This window comes from Lytechinus pictus, chromosome 2 (genome assembly GCF_037042905.1).
Source record: "Lytechinus pictus isolate F3 Inbred chromosome 2, Lp3.0, whole genome shotgun sequence".
In the NCBI taxonomy this organism is placed as follows: domain Eukaryota; kingdom Metazoa; phylum Echinodermata; class Echinoidea; order Temnopleuroida; family Toxopneustidae; genus Lytechinus; species Lytechinus pictus.
This window is the reverse complement of record NC_087246.1, coordinates 55,619,710-55,644,137: the sequence shown is the minus strand read 5'-3', so window position 1 is coordinate 55,644,137 and position 24,428 is coordinate 55,619,710. Positions and strand designations below refer to the sequence as shown.

Here is a 24,428-nt window from a genome sequence, read left to right as displayed (position 1 = left end):
AAAAATAAAGACTTGTTCTTGAAAAAAAAAACGTGACAGGGTTGCATGTTTGTCCATTAGAATTGTAATTTATTTTTGTTCCACTACCTTAATACACAAGAAATGTACCAATGACCATAATTCCCAAATAACATCATTGGTGCAATAAAAATGCAGAATTCAATAAAACAGTTGTTAATAATATTCAATTAAATTACTATGTCCCTTCAATACATCTAAAGTAGAATAGTGCAGTACATGATTTACCAAATATTATTGAAAAACACATTTCTATTACTCTGAAATTAGGCCATAAAACTGCTTATTTCTATTAAAAACATAACCTGACCTTACCAGATACCAGTTTAAACTGTTGCTTTTCTCCCTAGATTGATTTTTTTTTCACATTTCTCTGTCTTACAGATCTGAGACGATGAGAAAAAGTGAATCTGATCCCGATATGATTGTGGAGACCACACCTACTACCTACGTCTGAGCTGGTTATCAGAATAACAAAGGCCCGGTGCACACTTTAAACAATGTTGAACAAAATTATTAAAATCCATATTTTATTGTTCGAAATAGACATGAAATGAAATACTCCAAAAATTTGCTTTGCCCAATTGATCTTGGGCCCGGCAGCCGCTGTGCAGCACCAGATCTACGAGGCTTCATCCCTTTAATCGTTGAACGCCAATCAGGGTAGCAGCAACTCCCATCTTTTAATGTCTTTTGGTCTGACGCGGCCAGGGTTTGAACCCCCGACCTCCCGGTTGTGAGACGGACGCTCTACCAACTGAACCAACACACCGGTGAACGAATTTAAAAGCTTATTTCATTAAATGTGAAAGTTCCAAGAAGTGATATTATTTTATTTGAAGTTCGGTATAATGCTAGGAAATCTTCGACCAGAATTCTGTTGTTTTTGCTGCAAGCCTTCTGGTCAGAGTAAAGTTCAATTCAGCTTCCAGTCGCAGCCAATGATGTCTTCATTACATTTTGGAATTGAATTTGCTTTTATTCCTCCAGGGAGGCTAGAATTGGACTGGAATTCTGATTACAGTACTTGTATCACTATTTGGAACTTTGATCGTGAAAGTTTTATGGGTTGGAATGTTCATATCAAATGCTATTACAATTTCTTTGAAAACTGGATCACAATTGATCGTGTAGTGTGCCCTGAGCTTATCATCAGGGAATATTTAAAAGCTTATCACTAGACAGGCTGAAATACAAGCATATACTACTTAATATTTATAATTAGTAATAGATATCTTATATGTATATTACAGTGAATATATTTTCCCCATCCCCTGTACATTATTTTAGATATAGTGGCGAATCATTATCTTAAATATTTTTGTATTTATCTAAAGGTGATTGATATTACATTCCATTAAATTTAAAAATTAAAAAAAGTTTTCAGCTTGTTTAATGTGGGCATGAGAAACCTTTGACGTAAGTACACACACACTTCCATGTGAAGTCAATAGATTTAATATATGAATCTGTAACTGTACAAAGTGAACAAGAAGAAGACACCTATTTCATAATAATGCCATGGTTTGATTATACATCCATTTGAATTTGTAATTTACACAGCTCTCTTGTTCTTTAGGTATCTTAAACAAATGATTTGAGCAGTTCTGCTTAAAGGGGAAGTTTACCCTGATGATTACCTGCAATGCGGAAAAAAAATAGAGAAAAATATTAGTGAAGGTTTGATAATAAAAGTTTTATTTTGTGATGGCGTGTACTTGTATCTCATCCTTTAAATGCTATTTTCTCCCCCACCAAAAAATAAAATAGAAAGTGATTTTATTCGTGGGGCTGATATATATCCAGATACATCATTTCATACCCCCTTCTATAAGAAAATTATTTTCATTCTTGTTCATTAAATGAAAAATAGAAGTCATCTTACATGATATATGGGGAAGCTGCTTGCATATGACGTCCAATTCAACCATTTATAACTTTCTTATTCTTTAATGGATTTTCATCAAACCTTCAATATTTTTCTCTAATTTGTCTCCTTCATCAAAACCGATTTATCCCTAGGACCTACTTCCCCTTCAAGTGAATTCATTTTGGTGAAATATGAAAAAGGCTCCAAGTATTCAAGACTACATGAGTCTGATAAAGGGAAAGAACATTAAACCTTAAATATTTTGTAAGGAAGAAGGTCAGAGATTGTGAGCAACGTTTTTAAATGAAACCTTATTTATTTAATGCGTTGGCATGTTAACCAAATCTTGTGTATTTTTTAAAAGAACATGTGATTGAGCGATGAATATATAAATTGATGGGTTTTCTATTGTAATATAGTTATCTACATAGACATTGCTTTACATAGACACCCAAATCACCAGTCCTTACTGATATCAATCAAACTCATAAACTGATATGATATAACATGTCTGTTCAAGCATGCTGTAATATTACGAATAGACACTAGTGTGTGATGTCACATTTTTTAAATTCTGTAAAATTGCATGAATTAGAATATTTGCTTTTTGGGGTTGAACAACACCTTGAATACCGAGATATTAATGTCAAAGGAACCAATAAAGAAACAAGTAATCATAGGCGCAGTTAGCTCGCAAAGCTAAATGCACAGACATACATGGCCATGCAATGGTACATTTGGGACAGTACATTGGAAATGGTAAGAAATTTGCATGTTTAAGCTTCCATACAAGCTGATTGATGATCCTCTTTAATCCTCTGTAAGACATTGTAGGTCATACTAAAGTCAACTTGACATACATGTTGAACTGCCAAAAATTTCCTGTATGGTACATGTAGCTATTTAGTGCTTAAAAATAACAGTAAATAATACAATTTATATGAATAGATTAAACATTTTAAACATTGGTTGATCAGGGTTCCATCTTACTCTTGTTAAGATCGATGATCTTCCAGGTATTTGTAAAGAGATATTGCCATTAAATTCAATATGTACAAATTAATAAAAGGATGCTTTGTCTGTATTTATTAAGACTCACTGGTCAGGTTTGAATCTCACACCATAGACAAGATCATGGTGCTGCAGAAAAAGACGAGGCAGTCATTTTGGGGCGATTCCATACGTGTCGTACAGGACATTTTGACAATTTCTCGTATCCTAGCTGAATGCTTGAGCAATAAAATATCCTTTTTGTCAATGATAAAGCTATAGTGGGTAGTCATGTGAAAAACTAATAACCAACACAAAAAAAAATGATTATGTTTAAATTATAGGCAAAAATGCAACATTTTAAGCTTACATTCATCTATATTTTTTGTTGGTTGTCAGTTTTTTGCATGTCTACCCAGTAGTACTTTAATATTACCATAAAGCAAATTGAAGTTCTTTGTTCGTTTGGACAGCAGGTTGAAAATGATGTGAAAATTGCTGATTTTTCTAGCATGGAATTGCCCTTTGTGGAAATCCTATCATCCATGCATTATGTAGCCTTCCAGCAGCCCCAATGACTTGTCTGATGATTGTGGGTGTTAGTGAACGTTGTAGAATGATTGCTCTCAGTTTCAAGTCTCGACAAGATCAAATTTTCTTCTTTTCATGATGTTTAATTAGAATATCATGAATAAAAATGATAATTATCCCTTGGAAGGTTTGCCCTCACATTAAAATACAACAACAAAAAATGGTAGAAACTGTTGGACCGACAATTTGGGTGTATTCCAAGGTCATGTGGAGAGCACATGGTCTTCAGGAGAATTTATCCTTTTGGTGATTCCATTGCTTTACAGCAAACACCAGTTCTTAGATGCAATATAAACAGCCTTTCTCAATCACTTCGAGACAGTTAAGTATCCGGCTATGTATATATAGAATATGGTTAACACCAGACAGATTGTCTAGATAAAGACTGGTATCAAGAACAAATGCCTGGCAACCATCACTTTCGTATACACAAGACAGATTATTAATACCAGATGAAGGGTGTATATGAAGAGTTTGGTATCAAATTCATCATCTCTAATGGATCATACCCAAGAGTAAATATCAATAACTGTTCACACACCAGTCACTCTGTGTAGATGAAGATTTCTATTTGGGCATCATGTCCTTGTCTCTGGTAGACTATCTCTCTCAGTTATGCTTGGAAGAAGGTTAACACAAGATAGGGGTGTATCCATGTTGTACTGCAAGTATAAAGTGAGAGAGCAAAATATTCTAATACTATTTCCTTAAAAATAATTGTCATACTACACAGCACATGTACATAGTAAATGAGGTAAATTGTGCATTGGGACAAATGCAATCTGGGACAAAACAATGTCTCAAAAAATGTTTCCTTCTGAAAAGAGCCTATTTGATGTAAATGAACTTTGAGTTACAAATGAAATCCTAATTCACCAGATATCACATCATCTAATCAGATTCGGTAGGACATATGTGCCAGTCATTAATGCTACCGGTGTATCAGATTGCATCGTTACTAACATGGCTTATTAAAAATGATAGCATGACAATTTCAATTTTATCCTGAATGAAGTTGGAGAGACATAATTTATATCTCATGAGCTTTTCGTGATGGTTGACAATCTACCTTCTGCTCAAGACAAATATATATCATTCATGTATTATGCACCCAGCTCAGACCATCCATCAAAAAATATGTATATTGTGTGAGTTTGGCAATATGATTTATTAAGCATCTATTGAAGAATATCCAGTAATCTAGTTACTTTTTATTTTATAGTGAAAATAATAACTTACCATTCTGGCATCAGTAGTGTTGTTACATAATTGACTGCTTTGAATAAGACCAGAAAGTAGACTCATCTATGGAGAAAGAATGAGAGGGACCCTGAGTGTCATCTTCTCCGTCAACCTGGAATGCATTTATTTAAAAAATAATTTACAAAAGATTGAATTATTGTACAATGTATCCTCTGTGACAAGTGCATAGATAATACAATCTTATTTACTGGGTGCAAGCCAGAAATTTGAATTTTCAATTCCTTAAAATTTATTGTAAATAACAAATACAAAAATAAAAAAAAATAAAAATTTGCGACTAGTCAATCAAAATAATTAATTTCACTAGTAAATGTTAATATCATTTTTTTTTATTGTAACAAGTTCAACGACCTTGCTAATACAAAAATTGCGAGCATTGACAAATGCCTATTAAGGCAAATACATCTTTGTCTCCTGTTTTCAAAGCCATATATGTGGGATGGTTAACATACAATATTCAAATCAAATTTAAATTCAGGTAAACAAAAATTATGACAGTACAGATAACCCTGCTTATGTCAATCTCCTTGGACCATACAAATCTGTTCCACTTAAATTCGACTTACAGAAGGTAAATAACACGTCTCACATAATCTGGTCTAAAAATTGCTTTGACTTTAGAAGGCCAACTTATGAAAAGTTGACTATCTCCTTGAAGTGACGGCTGATGAAACTGCCTCAGGCACCACTTCTGAGAGAGAAGGGGAGAGGGGGCATGGGATGTTTACTTTTCATCCCATGCATCATATTTTTAAAGGGTGCAAATTTGCGCTTGTGCCAGGTGCTTCACCCCCGCCTCTTTTTTCTGATTGGTCTTAATGATTAAAGCATCTGATGCACCACTTCAAATTGTTTCTTGGAAATAGTGAGAATTTAAATGAAAAAATAACTTACAACTGTCAACGATTGACGTAGAGTGGAAGGTGGTCTGGTTTAAGACAGGTCAGGTACACGATGATTCCTACTACACTTCAATCAGCCTCACTTTCAACCTCTAGATGACCTTGGTAAGGGTAAAGGGCAAAGGTCGTGAAAGGTCACTGTCATCCCAGGTCGGTCTATAGAGTGGAAGGCGGTCTGGTTTGATACTGAGGAGAGCATCTCCACTATACCTGGAAATGGTGAAAATAAATGAGATGTCAATTCAAGACAGTCCTGGGATAACCTTCCCTCTCATTCAAGAATACATTGATATTGGGCATATTTGCAAAGTGGAGAAAATTTACTGTTGGATAAGAGTCGTTGACTATGAGAGCTCTAGGTCCCAGGTATTGTTTAACTCTTGACGTATTATGTTGACACCTATCAACAAACTCTATTCCTCCGTGGATGCATTCTCTTCAATACTTTGTTGACTCATTTTGATTGTTTATCAAAATATATATTTATACTTTCATGGTGAACAAAATTTCAAATTTCTAAAAAGTGGACTACATGTATAAATTCAAGTCAGCTTAAAATTCAAAGGCACTGATGTACTTGTTCTTATATCATCATGACTGTGCCATGGACCAGTGATGGCCTGGTGACAGAGTCGCTGACCGGCAATCAGTAGATGAGAAGTTCAAATCCCACTGGTTCCAATATTTGTTCTGACTTGTCCATCAGTGCAAATGTATCTTATTTACTGGGTGCAAGCCCAAAATTTGAATTTTCAATTTCTCAAAATTTATTATAAATAACAAATACACAAATTTATAAAGAAAATCTGCAATTAGTCAATCAAAAGTAACAATTTCACTAGTATGAGAAATAAATGTTAATGTCATTAATATAATTTTGTTAATGTAACAAGTTCAACGACCTTGCTTGTACAAAAATTGTGAGCATTGTCAATTACCTATTAAGACAAATACATCTTTGTCTCTCTCTGTTCTCGATGAAAGGCAAGATGTCTCTGATGATACGTGCTGCTTCTTGACATGATTCTACATTCATAGATGCTTCAATAGCAAGCTTGGTCTACAAAATTTCATAAGAAAAAGTTGCAACTTAAATATTCTGTAACTTCCTAAAAGAGAGAGTCCCTAGGCACTTGAAATCCATTTACTAGGCATTTTTGTTTTGTCCTAAGGGTAATGCAAGAATCTTATTTACAACAAAAATCAACTTGTAAATATCAAATTAAAACTGGAATTAATTGATCAACTACTAGTCACTCTAAAGCAATTATATTGGAACATTTTATTACAAGAACAAGATCAGCAATCAAATGCAAGTTTGTACCCTTCAGGAAAGCATCACTCCACACTTTGCCACTCGTCACCCAGGTGTTAAATGGGTAACAGGGGGGAAGCGAAAGTCAATTTAGTAAGCCTAGCAATTGAAAACTCATGCTCCCCAAGGAATGGAGAAATAGTAAACATTGTGTATGGGCAAGTCAAAATGCAATGACCGGGGTAATCATTTAAAATGCTTAAAAGACATGAAGCATCATTCTGATGTATCAATTGCTACATCAAAGCAGAATATTTATGATTAATAATATAATTTTTTTGGGGAGGGATCTACAATTGATTAATTTTTTGCAATAGTTTGTTAAATATGTAGACTTACCATATGCTCCATACATTCCCAAGAGTGTTCTAAATCCTCCATAGGTTTGATCCAGAATGATCTCTCCGTAGCATGATGAGAACCTTGCATCCAAAACTGTCTCAGCCATTCAAATTCAACCTAATAACATGTGAAGTACAACCACAGGTATAATGAGGTAGAGCTTATTCCAAGGTAGGCCTATTCTATATAATCTATGTAAATGTACTTTATAAGCGTGTTAATCAAAACACAATGATTTGGATAGGGAAAACTTTTCAATTTAAAATTTAATTTATAAAAAAAAATACATTACTGTGAATGAATGTCCAGATTTTTCTTCAAAACATGACAATTTCTTTTAGCATAAAACATACATAAAACGGGAAAAAAATACATATCTAAATTATTTCTTTTTATATTACAACATCTTTCAAAGAACAATGGATAATTTCTTGAGCTCTCCATGACAAAAGTATTGCTAAGTGATGGTGCAACAATGGCACATCAAAGCTCAGTGAAATTTAGTGACGGTGATGGTTACTGGATCCAACATTTTGGGGGTATCCTTGCTACAAAGACATGTAGAGACATCACGAAGTTCAATGCAAAGTTTTCTTTTTTGGGGGGGGGGAGATCAAAAGATGAGTACATACAAACTCTTGCAACATTATTTATGACTCTGCTTTGCCAAAATGATACTAATATGACATTGATTTGTGTTTTCACTCACAAGTTTGTCAATACAAATTTGGTTCTAGAACTAGAGATTTGACGTAAATAATATAACATAAATGAGGCACTTTATCTCATGATAGTGATGATCTACAGCATGAATATTGTGCCATATTTCTGTTAAAAACTTTCATAGGCACAGGCTCAATCAATGATGCTAATTACTACACATCTGCTGAAATAGGTGAGTTCTGACGGACGATAACACAATCACTCTGGATTAAACCTATAGAGGATTTAGAAGTCTCTTGGAAGTGTATGGGGCTTTTAGTCTAATCACGTATAGACAGTACATGATATTTTGCCGAGTTTTGTCGTGCCTTTTCTGAATAAAGTGCACTTTATTAATATGGGGCATGTAATAACAAGAGCTGAAATCAATATGAATATTCAAAAGCACCTTGATTGTCAACCAATCAGAACTCATTTGGGACTTGCGTCTGATTTTCAGAGATGGAAATAAATACAACTCTTTCTGCAAGAGACCTTTATCTCATTGTATGGGTAAGCCATGTGAAGGATTGTTTGTGGGAGCAGACAATTGAACATCGATTGTATACTACAAAAATTAATTTCATAAAGGACAAGTCCACCCCAACAAAAAGTTGATTTGAATAAAAATAAAAAAATGCAACAAGCAAAACACTGAAAATTTCAACAAAATCAGATGTAAAATAAGAAAGTTATGACATTTTAAAGTTTCCTTGATTTCATAAAAGTTAAACAAACATGAGAACGCTGCCTCATGCATTACCAGGGGGAATCCTCAGTTGTTTTCCACCAGTCACTGGGAGTTTCGGCCCGTTAGAAACAATACTCCCTCTTGGTGGTGGGCCAGCAATGCAAAGCACCACCTTCCCCGCTGGTAACAGGAAAAAAAGGGAAAGAAAAGGAAAAAAAAGGGGGAAGAAAGAAAGAAATAAACGACAAAAAGAAGTTGCTTAATTGCTGGTCACCCTCTTCCTTTGGACATACTTGGTCCAAATCCAAGCAGAACCCTTCTCTGCTGCCTCAGAAGCAGCCCTACAAGCATGCTTATTCTCTCTATTTGAGAAACCCAACTCCCGAAACCACCTAGACAATGATTTTGCTATGAACCCACGACAACCAACCTCAAAGGGGAAGCAAAACACCTTCCAGCCTTTGCCTGTACACTCTGCCACAAGTTCAGAATATCTTGTGAGCTTGCGCTCAAAGGCATAGTCAAAATTATCCTCCCAAGGGACGGTCAACTCTCCTAAAACTATTACCTTTGCAGAGTCAGTCCACAAAACAATATCGGGGCGGAGATTTGTAAACATCACATGCTGTGGGAAACTCCCTTTTCCGTCCAGGTCGACTCTCACCTGCCAATCACGAGCTGAGGACAAGATACTGGGCCTCGTAGACCTTGCCTTTAATCTTGGCCTAGCCCCCTCCTTCACAAAATCAATATGGGGCATACCCCCATTTGCAACACCCTTCCCAGAATCATGAGATGTCACCCTTTTTGTAACCGCCTCTTCAACAACCTTCAAGACCTGGTTATGCCTCCAAGTATACATCCCACAACACAGGCTAACCTCGCAGGCACTAAGTATGTGCTGAAGGGTACCTCTCCCTCCACAAGCACTACACTTATCAGGCTCGTTATACCACTTGCTGAGGTTAACAGGCGTAGGCAAAAGATCGTAGGTCGAGCGAACAACAAAGGAGATACGAAGTGGCTCCATCTGCCAAAGTACAGACCATGTCAACCTTCTGGCTTCCGCCCCCTCCCACTTCGTCCATGAGCCCTGCTGGGCCTGGCCAACTGCTGTGGCCCATCTCTTCTCCTCCTCAACCTCTCTGATCTCCTGCACAATGAGGTCGCGCCGCTCCCGGGCTGAAGCTGCTGACCACCTCTTGGTAGAAGTCCAGCGCAGGCCCAAACGACCGGTTTGGGCAGCACCAACCATCTCCTTGTGCCTCAGTCTCGACTCAGCCTCTTCCACTGCCTTATCAGCATGCCACTTCCTTCCCGATTTCACATCAGGCTGGTAATCTCTAATGACAGGATCGCTAGAATCACGAAGCATCATAAAAGATCTTGCTTTCGTCACCTTGACTTCTTCGACCAATGACTTGACGGGGATGTTCAACTTTGTCTCAGTACTATGGAGAGCAATGTTGGTCAGAGAATTTGGAACACCCAGCCACCTCTTAACATAGACATTGATCTTACGCTCCATGGCTTCGACATACGACAAACCTATCTCATAGACAGTTAATGGCCACATGATGCGTGGCATCAGCCCAAACTGAAGACACCACAGTTTAAGTTTGCCTGGGAGGCCACATTTATCAATTGACTCCAGACCTTTCCTGATCTGTTCCTCAGTGTCCTTAATTCTTCCTACATCTTTCAGGTCTTCGGTATACCAACGGCCTAAACTCTTAACCGGCTCATCCTGGATATAGATGGGATCTCCTCCCTACACAACAGGAAGTGAAAATCACTTAGCCTACCTCGTTTCAACACAAGGCTCCTCGACTTCCTCGTCTTGAATTTCATCCTTCCCCAATCCATTAATTCCTCGGGCCTAGTCATAATTTCCTTAGTAGCCTTCGTACTTGGACAGAGAATAGTGAGATCGTCCATAAATGCACGAATTGGAGGTAGTTCCTCTGCACCAGGGAATGTCACACCACATCCGAATCCTCCAGCAGACCTAACAAGGACGTCCATAAGCACAAACAAAATGGGAGAAATCGCACATCCCATTGGAATACCAACTTCCAGGCTCTGCCAGTCTGTGGTATACTGCTGAGTAGAGAACCTCATCTTAAAACCTTGGAAATACTGCATCACATACCTGGTTACCCGAGGGGGAATCCACAAGAAATCCATCGCAAACTCTATCAATGCATGCGGAACTGAGCCATATGCGTTGGCAAAATCAAGCCACACAACTGCAAGGTTCCGTCGCAGTTTCTTTGACTGCTGTATGGTCTGCCATATCATACTGGTGTGCTCTAGGCACCCATGGAAACCTGGGATCCCGGCCTTCTGCACAGAGGTATTAACTAGACCATGATCAACGACAAAGGAAGAAATCCTCTTCGCCAAAATACCAAACATGACCTTCCCTTCAACATTAAGCAAGGAGATAGGCCGAAACTGACCTAGTGAAGTGGAGTTCTCCTCTTTAGGAATATAAACACCATCAGCTTTACACCAGGAATCTGGGACAACACCTTGCCTCCAAACTACCTTGAGAAGACGCCATAAGAACTTCCTCAATCTCCCACACTTCTTATACACCTTGTAAGGGACACCATTAGGCCCTGGTGCTGAACCTGTCCTTGTCTTTTCCAAAAAGCTAACAACCTCTGAGAGCCTTGGCTCAGCAAGGTCAAAGGGTTCTCCCGGCTCAGTAGGCCTGGCCAGGCCAGAAATTGGAGGCATCGGGATGGTCTTCTTATTATCCGAGTAAGTATTGGACAAGTGCTCCTCAAGCTCTGCTTTGGAGATACTTAGTTGACCAGATTTACCCTTGATTTCATAAAACAGTTATATGCACATCCTGGTCGGTATGCAAATGAGGAGACTGATGACATCATCCACTCACTATTTCTTTTGTATTTTATTACATGAAATATTCTAATTTCTCCTCATTTTTAAGTGAAACAACGATTAATTCCTCTCCGAACATGTGGAATTAGTATTGTTTAATAGTATATGGTTCAGTCAAGTTGGTCCTACTTACCAAATCTTTAAAAAATGAAATATGGTATAATTCAAACAATAAAAAACAAAAGAAATAGTGAGTGAGGGTCATCATTGACTGTCTCATGTGCATGTCACTCAGTTGTGCATATCAATGTTTTGTGAAAAATAAGCAAAACTTTAAAATGTCATAACTTTCTTATTTTACATCCGATTTTGATGAAATTTTCAGCATTACGCTAGTATGATTTTTCTCTATTCATTCACATCAACATTCTTCTGGGGTAGACTTGACCTTTAACTAGGCGCAATGTGACCAATTACCTCATTGTGTACTTCCTCAGCAAGTTGGAGAGCCGCAGAATCTAGGCTTCTCAGTGCTGGTTTCCCATCAGACCCCTGTTCTCCTCCTTCAACCGATTCATAGATGATATTCTCCAGTGCTGACTGACATCGTGCTTGGATGTAAGCTAGGGTCCCATGGCCACTCTGTTCAGAAGATCAAATCCCAACAGATTAAGGAGGGGTGTTTCAAACATACACGCAAAGAAGAGAGTGATTTGGTGTTTGGGGGCCGAGGAACCGCCAAAAAATGTCTGCAATGGTCACATGAACTTGATGTTTCCATACCAAAAGAAAAAAAATTACTTACACAAGACTAAAATGCAATTTATTAAAATAGCTTGTATTAAGCTCGAAGCCCATTTGTATTATTTTGGCATACATACATGTACCAATTCTCGCTACCCCAAATAGCGATTTCGCCGAGATCCGGGAAAATCCCTGTAACGCGCATTGCATTATGGGATAGCTTTTCGGTATTACAACTTCCTGATCGGAAGTCCAATGCACTGTTTTGCCATTCAGATCAACAGTGCCGTCATGCACAACAACACAACGTCGCTTTCGCTCGGAAAGTTCGTGATCACAACCCTCTCTTTCACATTTTCACGTGAAATATATTTTTTATTTCTATTTATAATTCAAATGGAATAAAAACTGACCAAATTAGATAAAACGTATTATAATCTGTACATATTACGCTGATTGGCATCGATTTCAGCGTGGTGGAAAACTCAGTATCGCGAACCTCGCGCGAGCATAACTCTGAACCGGAAGTGGTGATGACGACCCGACGAAGTGAAAATTATCTCGTCTCGCGCATTATGAGATTTTTGTCCTATTTGGGGTAGCGAGAATTACGAGCTTAAGAATACACTCAACTTATGTCTTATGAAATATATTCTTGCATGCAATATGAGGCCATCAAATTTTCAATATCCAACATAACTGCTATTTCACATAATTATTCATTACTTACATCTACTACCCTATGGGTTGAGGCAAATCTTGGCTGATCCCCAGCTATGACACAATGCCTGTGAGTATCATTGAGATCTGCAAGCATGAAGTATGCATCACCAGAGGCTAGGGGGGCAGCTAAAGCAGGAGTGACCTCATCCCATGGTTTGTTGATACCTATCATCCAATTTCTACTCTTCTCTGAAAATATAAGAATAAAGATATATTTGAAAGATTACAAAATATCTTAAATTGAATCTTGATAAACAATATATTTGGGCGTGTGTGTGTGGGGGGGGGGACTTTTGTCTGTATTTTTCTTATTTACTCTCTAGATTATCATTGTATATATCTTACATCACATTCTTGTTGTTACGTTCGATATAAGGGGCCCCTCTCACAAGCTCTGCTTCTATGGGGTCCCAAACCTATCATGTATTCTCATTTTTTGTTAAACTGTATAATATGTCTCTTGTTTGATTGGTTTAATAAAACTTGAACTTGAAGTCTTACAGAAAGTAAACTGAACATATAAGATTAAAAGTGCATATAATATTTTATTCAATGAAACAAACTTTATTATGTAACATTAAAACCAAAGTTTTGTACATATAATTTTGTTTGTTTGAATTTCCTGTCTTGTCAATAAATTTTTCTGGTTATTGTTGAATACACATAAAAGAGAACAAGTGGAATGCCTCTGGCAGTCTCGCCTGCATTATGCAATTTGATATAGCAGCAGCGCTGACTTGAAAAATAAAAACACCATTCATATGATGATAAAAAACTAAGTTAATTGACACTATGACCTTTGATATTGGTCATGTACCCTGCAACTCATGCAAGATGATCAGTAATACTTGACAACGTTATGTCAAAGTTTTCATAAAAAAGTACGATATACTTTCAAAGTTATGACATTTCAAAAACTTTACTTTGGATAAGATTTCATTGATGCACCTAATCAAACAGGTGGAAAGCCTCTGGAAGTCTCACCTGCATTACACAGTTCAAAATAGCAGCAGTGCTCACTTTGAGAAGAATTCAGATTACTAGTAATTTATATTTCAAATAGAGGGGGGGAAATAAAATACTAAATGACCCTTGGCCTTGATCATGTGACCTGCAACTCATGATGATTAGTAATACTTTCTGTCTAAGATTAATGAAATAGGTCCATTTCAAATACATAGCCTTGGTCAGGGGCGGATCAAGCTTCCGTCAATAGGGGGATCTCAACATTCAATGCTCTTAACTTTCTCATCGTTTGTCCAATTTTACTCAAACTTTCATTGATATTATTCTTTCATTTTTCTCTTTTCATGCAAGCTGAATTGCTCCATGGTGACTCTATCAACACCTACCTGCCCCATATGCAGACTCACAGATATAGCTGTAGACCGCTACAGTAGACCCTCGGACAAGGTTGCCATCCATGTGCCAAGGAACAGCTAGTGGGCCTAGGTCATAGTAGGGTTCTGGTTTAAGACTCAGCTCTGGATTCAGTGGGTCCATGTAATTGATCAGGGCCACGTTGAAATCTGTTCCTTCGTCCATTGTCTTGGCTCTTGTTTCTTGCCTCTTTCGTTTGTTTCTGTAAATATCCTCCTTAGGTGCATCACCTGAACCACTCCCACTGCTTATCATTGAAGAATCTCCTGGAGCATTGATACTGTCTCCCGAGCCTTGTACTTCGCCTCTAGGACCGTTGCCTTGTTCAGAATCTTCACCAGTTCTCACATTATTTTCAGAATGATCTCTTAATCTTTCAGTTGACCTTTCCTCAATGTCCTCCACATTTGTATCTTTGCTTTCCAAAGTACTTCCGGTTCCTTCATCTGTCCTCTTTGCCATTTTTGTATTTTGGATTGGGACATCTACCTGTCTTTCCTTCAATATCGCACAGGATGTTGCTTTCAAGTACTGATTCAATCTGCCAATGATACTACATGCTTTCTCTACCTCACTAAGCTCCTTTCTATCCTCGAAGGTCCAGGGAAGGGCAAATATTCGGAGTCCTAGATACCTGTAAGTCATGCCTGGGTTACCCACTAGGGTCCTGGAAACAGGAGTCAGTACATGCTTGCCCTGAACAACCACCCAATGGCGATAGAAGAATCCCTCTGACTCCAACTTGTTGAAAGCCCATGCTACATCATGGGCAAGGTCTTCAGAAATCTCCGAGCTTGGTTGGTGAACAAAGTCAGGATATTTTTCTTCTCTCTGCATACAAAAATAATATTTCCCATGTAAAGGAAAAAATGCAGTGTGAATTGGTATGCAATCATTGGAATGTTATAAAAAATTAACCAGAAATTATGAGTGGAATATCAGGGGATATCTAGCATAATTCTCAAGGAATTCACATAACACAGGAATATTTTCATTAATTTTATGCCAATTATCCAAAGGTATCACAACCCATCATAACCTTAAGCTAATCATTTCAAGATAAGTTGATTTCAGAGGAAACAATTATTGTCCTCAGTGTTTTCAACTTTGCAGTAAAAAGGGATGGAGATGAAGAGGATTGTTACAAATATTTTATTAATTGGAAGCTTACTCATTCAGTGGCTATCTGGCAATGGCTCCCTATATTGTGCTCTCCAGTTTCTAGCATTTCTATTAAAAAACTTGGTAATATTTGTTTCACAAAAATATTTTGACAGTGATATGACAAAACATGGAATCAAATCAAATATCATGTTAAAACAAGTTCATGAAATAACCAATAAACATTTACTTACTAAAGGCTCAAAACCTGCATCAGGTGGCATAAGGTAGGGTAGAAACTTCTGCTTTCCTGATGACCAATTATCCATTTTCCTCTGTAAAAAAAAAATAGAGTTCATAATATTTGCCTTCCTTTCACCAAGCAACAAAAAACAAAATTCCATCATCCCAAGATAAAATTGGTGACATCTTTAGAAAATTAAAGTTCTAATACTATAAAAAAGCTGGATGCTGTGATTCCAAGTTCTTTCCCATGAAATTAGAGAATGTCAAACCCTGCATTGTTAGATTGAAAATGGCGAGATAGTTGTTGAGATCACACACATGCACATTACACAATGATTTGTAACACCTTGGGATACGTAGAAAAGATTTTGAATGCAAGCATAGTATGCCTCTATATTCAGTTCCAGGTTTTCCTCTTCAAGATACAGTGTACATGTAGCTGGCTCACTTCCAGGAACAGTATCTTACCTAGTCAAATCTTATTAGCTAATTTTCCCAACATATACATTTACTTGGCCTTGGTACTTGCTTCCCCCAAACTTTTGATTGAATTGTGCAATCAACTGCATCACTGGCGGGTAGCTAGGAGGCTCCTAGATAGTAAGAATCATTCACCAATGTGTGCTTACTCTCCACGGAGCCAGGGATTGTGCATATATCATGTGCACACAGGACAGGCAAATTCAAAATTTTGTCTGGAGTCAAAGACGAAAACTGATGTTTTGATTTACCAGTTTTTGACAGAAGGGCTTTTGACAATAGATGCTCTATGTTCTTGAGACGTGTCGTGGGTGCATGGGGGAAATGAAAACTCCCTTTATTAATTCTAAGAAAACACACAACTACATGTAGTTCAACATAACAAAAAAAAAACATTTTAATAACCTTTTCTTCACATACGAGTGGATATCATTTTCTTCACACTTTGAACATTATGAAACTTTTACACACATGATCTTCGATGTTATGACATGTACGAGATACATGTACATGATGCAATCAAATATGATTCAAGTTACTTGATTCTAAATTTGTAAGATTTTGTACCCCCCCAAAAAAAAAAATGTTTGTAATCGAATTCAATTCATATTAGCATTTCCGCTGTCCATTCAGTATCAAACTAAATTCCCAAACACTGACCCAATTCTTGTCAAGAGCAATATTATTGTTCATACATGTTATTTAATTATATGGAGAATTGGGGTATGATATTAAACAGAAACAGCTCAACTTACGTTTAGGGACATTCGTTTTTTGTATAGAATGTGCCCTAAAATTCTATGCATTAAAAGAGGAATCAATAAAGATGTTGTAATTAATGAGAAATTAAGAATTTTATTACACTCCATATTTGGAATGAATATAGTAAATTATCAAATGATTTGTATAATTTCATAGCAGCATTATCTTTAAAAAATCAATTAAAATGATTTATGAGTCTAAATAGTTTGATCGGGCCGTATATAATGCAATATTAGTAACTTAAGTCAGTAAATGAAATAGTAACTTAATTCAGTAAATGAAATATACATAGATCAATAAGACAACACATCTTTCGATTGTATAACAGGACGTAACATCCATAATTACCACAAAGTGTAGTGTAGCATTCCAAACCATTGCAATTAACCTCTAATAAATAAAATAAAATATTTAGGGATCAATATAATCAAAATTTATTGAAAACAAGTTCATGTAATTAATAGAAAAGGATCAATATGCCGAAGGCGATTACCATATTGTATAGAATATGTGAGTAAATTAAGGCAAGGTAGATAGAGTGAACAGGGAAATACAATGGCGATAAAGGTACCTAAATAGACTGATTTTAAATAACGCAAAATGAGAAGTACATGAAAACCGAGAAGAAGAATTTGGAAGAAGAAGGGAAGATGAAGTAGAAGGGGAAGAAGAAGAAAAAAGAAGTAGAGGTTGAAGAAGAGGAAGACGAACAAAATATAACCTATTATTGAAGAAATTGCCAGTTTACCTTAATAATAGCCAACTTGTGGAGGTTGTTGGGTTTCATCGCAAACCTTTTCTTTGTTAAATCGTTTCCAGCAAGAGAAAACATTCTCTCAGAAGTTAGCTTGACATCGAGCATGAGAATATTAAGACATCGCCGTTCTTGATAATTCTGGGTAAGCTGGTTTCTTGTCAAACCAGTACTTCCTCCCACTCTCCCTCATGGCCTCAACCCCCCCCCCCCCCCTCTCTCTCTCCATTCCCCTACCTCAATTTTAATTTTTTTTAATACTGAACATAGCAAAATATCGCACATACTATACAAAACAATAATAAAACATGACAGAAATACTTCAGATGAGTAAATAAATCAATCGTTGTTTCATAATATTTTGATGATTAACAATACAAATTTACAGATAATTATATCAATAATAATTGGGAAAGATATAAGCACAATCGAATTGTTACAATTTTAATGTTTATTTAAAATGTTAGTCCATGTACATGTAGATGATTTTGTTCATTAGTTTGAACTTTGACCCCCAAGACACATTTATCTCACACTTAATAATATCTGACAATAATTACACTTTCATCAATCTTAGCACTTTCTGTGGTGAGAGTACAACATCTCTTCCTCCAGCATGGTTCGAGCAGGGTTAGGCCTGAGGGGGAGAACTTTGATCTTTGTTATGCAATTTAAAAAAAAAAATTGTTCATTGCATGCGGTCAGCTAGCTGATCCCCTAAAGCTTTGTTTGTTTTGGGCGGCCGACGAAGGTCAGAGATCGAGAGTGATGAAGGGGAGGCAGCATAGCTCAGTCGGTTAGAGCGCATGGCTCGGATAAGATCGTAGATCTCAACGTGAGGGGTTCGAGTCCCGCTCATGCCGAAACGCGTCTAACAAAAAAGTCTGATGCTATAGCGTTGTGTGTTAGCGTGCCTCACCACTGTATTCAGTGCAGGTGTGAATACAGTTGGAAAAACACTCCGTCCATCGGAAAGGACACTAATGTTGGTCCCGGGTCATTCCACGGGATTGGGGCAACAGCACTTTTTTGTGTTCCTTATGAATTGTGAGCTTTATCCTGAAAATGTGTGTGGTGTTTTGATGTTGCAATGTGGTTTTGTTGGAAGGCAGTTGTGTATGTAATTACTTGATGCAGAAATAAAAAAAGTCAAACCGCAAGTATTTTTGATGGTGAGACTTTAAATGATGATGTCCAGACTCTTTTTTTGGGTACCAAGTGTGACATCCAAAATGGTCATTTTCAGTTGAAGATATCTAATTAAAAGATAAACTTAGTCACAATCAAATGGCCATGATTGATAAAGCAACATGTGTTAAATAACAAAACAGTAATGGGATAGCAAATGAAAAGAGGCTTCATATCATAAATCATTCCTACACCTCAGCATACCACCGTTACATGCAATGTCCATGTTTATTTTTTTCTGTAATGGTGGTTAAGTGGTGAATAACTAAAAGTCAGAAATCATTCTTTCCAAAGTTATGTGTCAAAAATAAAGGGCAGGCGGTAAGCAACTTTTCATCAAAAGATTAGCTTTGAAAACCTATCATAATGTCATGTAAATTATTCGAAGGTCGCCGATTTTTTTTGCGATGTCCGGGCCAAATTTGTAACGGTGGTTCAAATTTCATCGCGTATGTAAAAAGGAGAGACCAGAGAAGAGACCATTGTTGTATCAGACGGACGGGATGTTAGCTGAAATCCACGTGCACATGAACCGCTATGATATCGGGCGTTTTGAAGCCTTGCAATTGGGAATCTTCCCCCAATGTCCATGTAACGGTGGATTGGATCTCTGCGAAGTTTTCCCTTTCAAAGCGACGTAAGTACGGATATTTATGCCGATACTCGTATTGTGAAATCAGTTGAACCTTATCATTAAAATGTGGAACTATATTATCATGCAGAAAGTGTTTTTAAGTTTTAAAAAACTCGCGAATTTTCCATGATCTTTTACTACAGTCCCACATGTAGCTTTTCATGTAAGTGAAATATGTGATTGAGACATTGCCGTTTTTGTTCCAGATTTGCTTAACGGCCTCAAAGAAAATACAGTAACTTTTTTATTACTGTGATTCAGTGCAAAGATAATTTGAATGTTAGCTAACATGATTCAATCGCAATTTAGTTATTTTTTACACCAAAATATGTTAATTCAATAGGCCTATGGATACTCAGGAACTGCTCTATCACTGATGATCACGATGACATCTCAAATTTGGCACAAAACTTATCCTTTTTTAAATTGGCTCCTACTGATTCTAGGTAATATGGGTATCAAACATCTGATCAAATTTAAATTTGCAATATAAACTGAGAATTTAGAACCAGTGGCAGCGCCACGGGGGAGGCAGGGCTGGCAGGGCCCCCCCCCCTTTTTTGTTGTTGCTCGTCAGCTGCTCCCGGCCCGAAGGAGAGGGGGGGTGGGGCAAAATAATGTTTCTGTTACTACCCCTTATACATAGTAGGTGTGCTTAGTTTATGATGAGGCATGGCCATAATCTAATTACTAGTACTTCTATTAGCTGTAGGCCTAACCTTCCCAAAACTTTTCCTCCAGTTGAATGTTGATATACTTTTCAGCACTTATTCTTTTTTTCTCTCTCAATATTTTTCCCCTCATTTCTTTCTTCTGTTTTTATTGTATTTTAATTTCTATATATTTAATTGTTGGGAGAGGGGGTGGGTGTTTGTTTTATCAGAAAGCAAAACTATGTGTGATTGTTTTCAATGGATTTTTTTATTGCAATATAATTAGATTTTAAAAACATGTACAAGTGAACAGAAGAAAATGTGACACAGTCAAGTTTGTTTCACAGGCGTTTATTTGCTGTATCAGAAGGTAAATTGCAGATTTGAATTTCATTAATTCATTTAATCTAATAAAACATACATATATTATGTAATTGCTTGAACAGTTAAACTTCAGTGATGAAAATTAAATAGGGTGGTCATAAAAAAACTAAATGGAATTGTCTAGATAACCACCCTTTATTATAATACGGAATAAAATTAGATTAAATTCAATCATTGATAAATCAAATTTAAGTAAAGACAATTTATGAAAAGGTAATGGGCAAGTAATTTTATTGTGAAAACAAAGTAGAGCACAACAAAACAAATACAAAACCCTTGTATAAAACATAACTTTATATTTAATTTATGAACTATGAAATGACAAATTCTATTTGCTATGAAAAAATACAAAGTGAGAGTTCCTGTGAATTGTGCAAGAACAGATCAGATGCATTGTCATTGCCCAAGTATTCCCCGGCTCCCCTTTAAAAATGAGAAAATGTCAAGATATGTAAAGAAGTAAATGATTTAATACAAAATATCATGAAGACAATCAAGCAAGCTTTGTTCATTAATGAATTTATTAATAATGTATTAATTTGATTTGTTTAAAAAAATAGTCAAACTTCCAAATATTATTTTTCTCAAATAACTACAGGTAGCCTCTGTTGAAGGTGAAAATGTGTTTCTTCAGTACATGAAGTGTCAATCTGGTGACCTGTACTCCTGGCCTGATGGCGAGGCACAATTCTACCTTCATCTACTTTGTGACATTAACAGAATCCTCTTCCAAACTGAAACAGTTGTCATTGGGTCACTGGTCTTCTTGAAGTTCCATAAACTCTAATAGTTTTAACCTGAATGCAGAGAGAAATATTGCATGTTATTTCTAAGTCAGGTTTAATGTAAAGTCAAAGAAGTTTACCAAAGAGTTTTTAACCAAAGGAAAGGATTGTAGTTTACTAGTTTTGTGGTTTTATTCTTAAACATTTATTAGAATAGCTAAGTAGATTGTATTTTCTCGCTTACAACTTGTATAAAGGTGGTAATTTTTGTCCTTTTTGCATGCTGGAACTTAATGTTTTATCCAATGTATATAAGTTCCAGTGATGACAAGATTATTTTTAAATTAATGTCACTTCTACACTACCATTTCGAGGACATGATGTCCATGTAACTGAGGTAAAACAAATTAGAGTAATCAAATTGAACAAGTTTTATTTGTAAGGTATTAATGCGTTGTCCATGTCTTGCATTGCCAACTTTGTCTTGTTTTGTCTTGAAAAACCATAGCTTAGAAGAACTAAACTAGTACCTTTTCCATACATCGTTTTCACTTGGGTAATGTATCAAAGGTATCAAAATTATAATTGTGTATGAATAAAAAAAAAATTTACCTGTTCATTGATATGTCTTTCAGAAGCTTGCCTGTAGATGTTGTATTTCTACACTTGAATAAGATGAGTAAACTTGCATTTAGTGTGTTGATACTAGGAAAAAAAGTCAAATATCCAAGTAATACTATTCAATATTACCATGTTACAAGGACATGATGTCCGTGTAACAGAGGTATGTACATTTCAAAGTCATATCTTGAAGGAGATATTCACATTTTAAGGTAATAAAAGATTTGGAGATCATAAGATAGCACTGTTTTTTTTTCCTTTAGACAGAAACATAAATGTTTCCAGAGACAGACTGAAGTGGAACCTTCAGGATTAGTATGATTTTCAATATTATTTGTCAATAATTTTGTACATTCTCCTTGTTTAAACTCTAATTTAAATTGCTTTTATTTGCAAAGAATTTGACATGCAAAATGTTTTTCTTCTAGTAAAATGAATTGGTCTTGTGCAATATTCTTAGGCAGAAAGTGTAATTTGGTATGTAATGACCATTAATGGACCTTAACTTATAATGCTCCAAATAATATCTCCGTTACAGAGACATGATGTCCATGTAACGGTGGTAACACCAAAAATGGAAGGTTAGGCCAGTAAAAGTAGTTGAGTATTTCCAAAGAGAATATTCCATCCTGTTGAGGCATGATTTCTCTCAACTATTTAATTTCTTGACTGGTGAGAAATAAAGAACGACACAGAACACGGCACTGGTATACACATAGAGCATCAAGTTCCATTTATTAATGCTAAATCTTTCAAAATATATATACAATGGCTACGACCCTTGAACTGCTTATGTATTACGTACTTTCGATGCGCGATGCCGTTTTGAAAAACAATTCATAGATAAAAAAAATATTTTATGAATATTAAAACTTATTACGTGATTATAAATAATTAGTAGTAAGATAATAATTATTTATAATCACGTAATAAGTTTTAATATTCATAAAAATTTTTTTTTTTCTATGAATTGTTTTTCAAAACGGCATCGTGCATCAAAAGTACGTAATACCTACGTAATACATAAGCAGTTCAAGGGTCGTAGCCATTGTATTTGCGTTGTTTACATGTGGAACGAGGGGGTCTTCGCGACATCAGTCTGGTAAGAAACCCTATTTTTTATACTTTTTAAGTGACCATTTGTAAAACCTTCCTACGCATTACGCGTGGGAAGGTGTAGAAATTAATAAAATAAACCTATTTCGTGCGATTCTAGTGCACAAAGATGGATTTCCTGGGGAAATCCATCTTTGTGTACTTCCTTCGCTTACGTGTATATGAAACCCTGTTCAAGACTCCCATGATAAGAAGTATATGTCAGATTGATAAAACATCATCATGGGAGTCCTCAAGACTAGTTCACCCGGTGTATTGCACCTGCCGGTCCCGGCAAAATCCAGGTCAAGAACCCGATGCGTTTATGCCCCGGAGGGCCCTGCTTGGTATACATCCAGATCCAGAAGGTCAGGATATCAGGGCGAGATTGATGGGAGAGGTGGGAACTGGGAAGATCATAAAGGCATGCTTGCCGACATCTTATCTTTAGAGAGATTATTTTGTTGAAAAACTTTGCTACACTCTGCAATTGTGATGGTAATAATATGATTTATGTTAATTGTACTCGCGTGTCTATCATGTCTATGCAGGCCGTTAATTCATTCATCACATCACAACGGTGATCGACTGTGTGTGTGTGTTTTGACTTGGCTGTAGGGTGGTGTCACTCATCCTACGAACGAGGTTATAATATGGTGTGTGGCTCGCGATGCTTGGCAAGCGCAGGCATGAAACTTGGTTCACGCTTTGACTAGCTCGATGCTGTTTCGTCGCCTCCATGCTTGAAATTCTTGAATGTATTTGTTTTTAATTTTCAATCCGATCTTTCCGATTTTTATTCTCAAGCATCAAAATCGGAAATCTGAAAAATGTAGGAAAAAGGGAGAAATCGGATCGGGAATTGAAATAAAAATCGGTTACATTACTTTAATAGTTTTTTTATTGATAGATGTCTTTCATTGAAATTTCAATTCACTTTTTGTTCTTAAATTTGCGCAATCACATGCAAGTGCCGCATGCGCCGTGCACAGGAAAATAGCAGGCACGGCACATGCGACACTTGCATGTGATTGCGCGAATTTAAGAAGTCGTGTAGTCATAATAATAGTAGTATTACACTACGAGTTGAGCTCCGCCGCCTTTTGCCGGGTACGAAACGGCGCGGCACCGGTACCATACCCCGGTCCGGCCCCGGTGCCGTACCGGAGCGTACCCACTACTAGTACAACTGACTCAATCGAAAAAGGAGTCAGTCATCATTAGATTTACGAACACTAATTACAATTTTGCGTGTACTTACGATTTTTCTTCTATTGTGTTTGTTTCTTGGAAACCTTGCTATTTTTGAGAAGCTCCTTTTCAAGTAAATCAGGAAATCTTGGCGCGGCATAATCAAGAAAGTTTACACATTACTTTATGACTGGTTACGGTATAATTTAT

The 24,428-nt window shown here is 36.6% G+C and overlaps 2 protein-coding genes across 3 annotated transcripts in view; one reads left to right on the top strand and one right to left on the bottom strand.

Annotated features, from left to right (window-relative positions):
- The window catches only part of LOC129270427 (ankyrin repeat domain-containing protein SOWAHB-like), a 26,363-nt gene extending 23,407 nt beyond the window's left edge, over nucleotides 1-2,956 (top strand). The window contains exons 6-7 of one of the 2 annotated variants that reach the window (XM_064095213.1): nucleotides 403-520; nucleotides 809-2,956. In XM_064095213.1, the coding sequence (XP_063951283.1) occupies nucleotides 403-475 (73 nt within the window). In that variant the 3' untranslated portion in view covers nucleotides 476-520; nucleotides 809-2,956. Of the gene's footprint in view, nucleotides 1-402 lie in introns of both variants that reach the window. The other variant, XM_064095214.1, reaches the window with a different exon arrangement.
- LOC129277446 (alpha-ketoglutarate-dependent dioxygenase FTO-like) lies at nucleotides 1,456-24,428 on the bottom strand. Its single transcript, XM_064095212.1, has 10 exons — nucleotides 24,289-24,428; nucleotides 15,740-15,820; nucleotides 14,357-15,215; nucleotides 13,012-13,193; nucleotides 12,015-12,179; nucleotides 7,289-7,408; nucleotides 6,573-6,694; nucleotides 5,627-5,844; nucleotides 4,709-4,823; nucleotides 1,456-4,131 (listed from the first exon to the last, which is right to left on the bottom strand). Exons 1-8 carry the CDS (start codon nucleotides 24,376-24,378, stop codon nucleotides 5,727-5,729), a joined length of 1,737 nt encoding a protein of 578 aa, XP_063951282.1. The 5' UTR covers nucleotides 24,379-24,428; the 3' UTR covers nucleotides 1,456-4,131; nucleotides 4,709-4,823; nucleotides 5,627-5,726.

Bases quoted from the DNA above. Each gene is read 5' to 3' on its own strand.
- LOC129277446 (XM_064095212.1), bottom strand. From the start codon at position 24,378: ATGCCGCGCCAAGATTTCCTGATTTACTTGAAAAGGAGCTTCTCAAAA. The intron at 15,821-24,288 runs GTAAGTACACGC...TTTTTTTTACAG, and splicing joins AACACAATAGAAGAAAAATC to AGGAAAATGGATAATTGGTC. The intron at 7,409-12,014 runs GTAATTGGTCAC...ACATGTTATTAG, and splicing joins CTGAGGAAGTACACAATGAG to GTTGAATTTGAATGGCTGAG.